General features: G+C 40.7%; 1 protein-coding gene across 1 annotated transcript in view; it reads left to right on the top strand.

The window, feature by feature from the left end:
- Positions 1-3,992, top strand: part of LOC104955585 (VPS10 domain-containing receptor SorCS1-like) — a gene marked incomplete at its 5' end in the record, with an annotated part of 23,656 nt that overhangs the window by 14,153 nt on the left and 5,511 nt on the right. The window contains 3 exons of the mRNA XM_010782947.1: positions 243-369; positions 1,777-1,889; positions 3,449-3,583. Coding sequence (XP_010781249.1) covers positions 243-369; positions 1,777-1,889; positions 3,449-3,583 — 375 coding nt within the window. The remainder of the gene's footprint in view (positions 1-242; positions 370-1,776; positions 1,890-3,448; positions 3,584-3,992) is intronic.

The raw sequence follows: 3,992 nt of genomic DNA, 5'->3' as shown, positions 1-3,992 counted from the left end.
GTGTGTGTGTGTGTGTGTGTGTGTGTGTGTGTGTGTGTGTGTGTGTGTGTGTGTGTGTGTGTGTGTGTGTGTGTGTGTAAATATTTGACAGCGTGCCAGAAGGCTCGCACCTCTGTAGTGTAAATAACAGCAGTGTGACATCGGCCGTTGATAAGGGGTCTCTCTCTGGGACCTCCAGACTCTGACTCTCTTCATCTCCCTCTCTCCTACTTTCCATTCCCGTCTCCCTCTTTCTCCCTCAGCAACCGGTAATCACCCTGGAGGGAAGTGTGGCTTGCACGTTCTCCCGGGAAGGCATCAATGCAGTCACTGTGCAGGTGTCCGCAGGGAATATTATTCTGCAGGACAGAAAAGCCATCGCAGTCCACGGTGAGCCAACTCTGAAACTCCACCTCCGCTGGGAATTTGTATCTCTGTAAACACAAGTTCACTCAACACTTTACTTAGTAAGACTCAAATAGATTTTACTTTGCAGTATACCATGTTGTGTTTTTATACACATTTGACAAACAAACAAAACAGACAATAGACAGCCTCAAGGCTCCATTCATTCAAAAACAATTTAAATGTGCCCCTACAAATATAATAAAATGTGGGAAACACTGGATAATAATAATAATAAATCATTATTTTTTTTTATTATTTTGAATCATCTCGCGACCCCCCCCTCGGGGACCCCGACTTTGGGAACCCCTGAATTAGATTATTTAGTCACTTATTACAAACCACAGTTTTTATGACACATTGACACTTCAGAGATTAACGAGTGGGGTATTTTATTAAGTTCATGTTCATTAACAAAATGTGAACATCTCTTAAGCTTATGGCACAGACCTTATTACAGACTTCTAACCACAAACACGTTTAAGTGATAAAATGCTGACTAGTTTCAGGGTTTTAAGACTCATTACCGCACCACTCTATGTTGCTCTGACTTTTTTATCTGAGGGATGGCCGCTGGAACACATTTCTTTTGATACCCGTTTTTTTGTAAAGTATATCCTTTATCGTTTGTGCAGAAGGAAAAAACAAAAATTCACTGTGCAAAGGGTAGGGGCTGCCGTTGTAACCCTTGTCTAAAGGGATCCTAGGTGAAGATGTGATTCACCAATCAACCTTTTAAACCATTTAATTATTAACCCTATGTTATTACCTCTGCAATAAGGTTTGGTTTTTGGCTCGGTTTGTGTGTTTGTTTTTTCTGTTTGTCAGCAATATTATAGAAAACTGGTACAAGATTTTCATTTATTAGGTAGAAGACTGATAGACTGCATTTATATCAGTTTTTAGGTACGCAAATTATGATTCACATTACAAGATATGGCATTTAAGTTGCATTCATATATTGTCGGAATAATGGGCAAAACAAAAACCCTACTGAGAAAATATATTGGCTTTCCCAATGGTCTGCACTTTTTGCATGTTTTTTTAATTTATTATTCTATAGTTATTTATAATATTGTACTTCCCAAGCGTTACCACTTTCCATGAATCGGCTTGTTCATGTGAAAAAGATTTGTTATGAAGTCTTGTAAATAATGTATCAAGTATACATAAATAATTAAGCAACTTTTACCAACTGTTTACTAGATTATACACAATGCAATAAAGTATTAATAGAGGTTTTTATGACAACATAGTTCAGCAGTACTTGAAGAGATTTGAAGACACTGGCGATAATATGGAATTATACTTGAAAGATGGTCTTAGATTTTGGTCCACCTGAGCTAAGGATAAGTAAAAGTAGCTCAAACAAATGTATGTTCCTCCTTGCAGAATATTTCCGCTCTCATCTGCTCGCCTTTTCATCAAACCTGGACGACCACAACCCTGATGTTGCAGAATGGAGGCAGGACGTGAGCCGAGTCATCAAGAAGTCTCTGATCCAGGTAACGCTCTCTCAGGTCTTCTCATGGAAACCGATGCTTTCCTCCAGTAAGTGCTGTCAGCGCTCGCCTGGACCTCTGACGGTCTATTAGTGCAGCCTGACCTCCCTACGGCTCTGAGACATGAATCTGACTTTTATGATGATAAATGACATGGCAAGATGGAATAGAGGGGGGAAAATACAGTTCAAGAGCATGCTGATTGCAGTGGCTGGCACACACTTGGAGTTCAGGGCCATACAGTAACAAGGCTGGGGATGTTGTGTACAGAAGGATAAATGTCACTCGGTGCCTGCACTGACCTGAAAGGACGCGAGTGCTTTCAGACATGTGAAATGTAAGACATGATTCAAACTCCCAGCATGCAATGTGAGGTATAGATTTTTGCCTCATTAACTTTGTTTGTTACAACATCTGCTGAACGTAGATTCTTTATTCCTAGCAACAAGCAATCTGGGCCTTGCAACACACTTTTTCTTTATCATGCAAAAATCAAAATTGATGCCAAAAATATACTCGGCTTTTCAGTCTTCAGTGAACACGTCTGTTTTTGTTATTTGTTACCGACATCATTTCAATCAGGAGAGACAGTTTTGATGTAAGAATACATATTTATTGCAAAGATACACAAATGAATGTAATGGTGATTTTGGCGATTAGTCCCTGTTGTGCAGGAAGTATCATTCGGGAGGGTAGAACCGATCCGATGGAACCCCCCTGGGGTCTAGACACTGGTGGTGGTGAATAGATGGTTGGGTTCGGTCTGAAGGGGAGTGGCTTAGCTTGACCCTGGATTCAGAGGGACAGGAGGTGAAAAGGGGTGGAGGAGGGTTGCGTCGAGTCACCTGAAATGACTGCTGTCAGAGGGGAGAGCAGATTTAAAAGGTTTGGCAGAGCGCTATGATAGGCTCTTGGGAATAGAGCGAAGTGATTGGTTAAGCTGTGGAGTGACGCCCCCGATCACTTATTGAGAGGAGGGAGAGTAGTTACGTAGGAATAGTGAATAGACAGTCTTCCTGGTTGAACTTACGCTGAGCTTCATTTGTTCATTCATGATCTTAACAAAGGACCCTGCACTGAAAAAACTGAAATGTAGATTCAACAAATGTCACATACATGTATTTAGTTAGTTGAAATCAATAGGTTCAACTTAATATTATTGCTTTTAACTAAACTAATAACTAACTAATATAGTTATATGAAATGTATTGACATAATTATAGTTTTGCTAAACTATGGTACTTTTTTAAATGTCCTACTTTGCCTATTTTTAAATCTCGTTTAAAGTTGTACTTGTTCTCCCGTGCTTTTGCAGACCACGTATAAGACTTATCAATCCTGTATGAGAGTTTTTCAGTCTGTGGCTATAGGTTTGGTTTTATAGTCTCGTGTTTTTACATTAGTTTTTTGTCCTACCAGTTTTGTCTAAATGTATTTATGCTGCTTTTTATATATTTATTGATGCACAGCACTTTGGTCAACTCTGTTGTTTTTAAATGTGCTATAAAGTTGGATTGGATTGGATAGTACGATATCTGACACTTCTCCCCCTCTGCCTACAGGCCACAGGCGTGCACAAGGATCAGATCTTGGTCACCATCCTCCCAGGTTTACCTACAGCTGCAGAGTTTTTCCTTCTACCCGACAAACAGCTCACTGAGGGCAAAGCGGAGAAGAGCTCTGCTCATTTGGATCAGGTGAGTCAACAACCTGCTCCCTCTGCTCCTGTTTGCAGCACCAGACACTGCATGTCTGGGCGGATATATTTCCCCTTGTTATCCTCATTGAAATTCCACCATGCTAAAGTTTGAATCAAATTGTTGCTTTTTCCTGCCTTTGTGAGTCATGGCTTGATCCCTTTTGTTGCAGCAGCAGCTTGTCCAGTAATTGCTCCCTGAAAAAAAAGTTCCTCCTTCCTCCAGCAGATGTCAGTATTGTTCCGTTGAAGCCTTTCCAGGTCTTTCGGCGAGTCTAATTTTAGAACACGCCTGAGGAATCTCTGCAATTGACTCATCAATAAGCCTGACAAGTATTAACAAGTTATCACGGTGAATGGCTTTTAAACTCCCTCTAGTCACATCCTGTGGGGGGGGGGTTTGAGGCAGG

This window comes from Notothenia coriiceps, unplaced genomic scaffold (assembly GCF_000735185.1).
Source record: "Notothenia coriiceps isolate Sejong01 unplaced genomic scaffold, NC01 NC01_scaffold00000628, whole genome shotgun sequence".
Taxonomy (NCBI): Eukaryota; Metazoa; Chordata; class Actinopteri; order Perciformes; family Nototheniidae; genus Notothenia; species Notothenia coriiceps.
The sequence above is the reverse complement of the archived record's forward strand: the minus strand, read 5'-3'. Positions and strand labels throughout refer to the sequence as shown.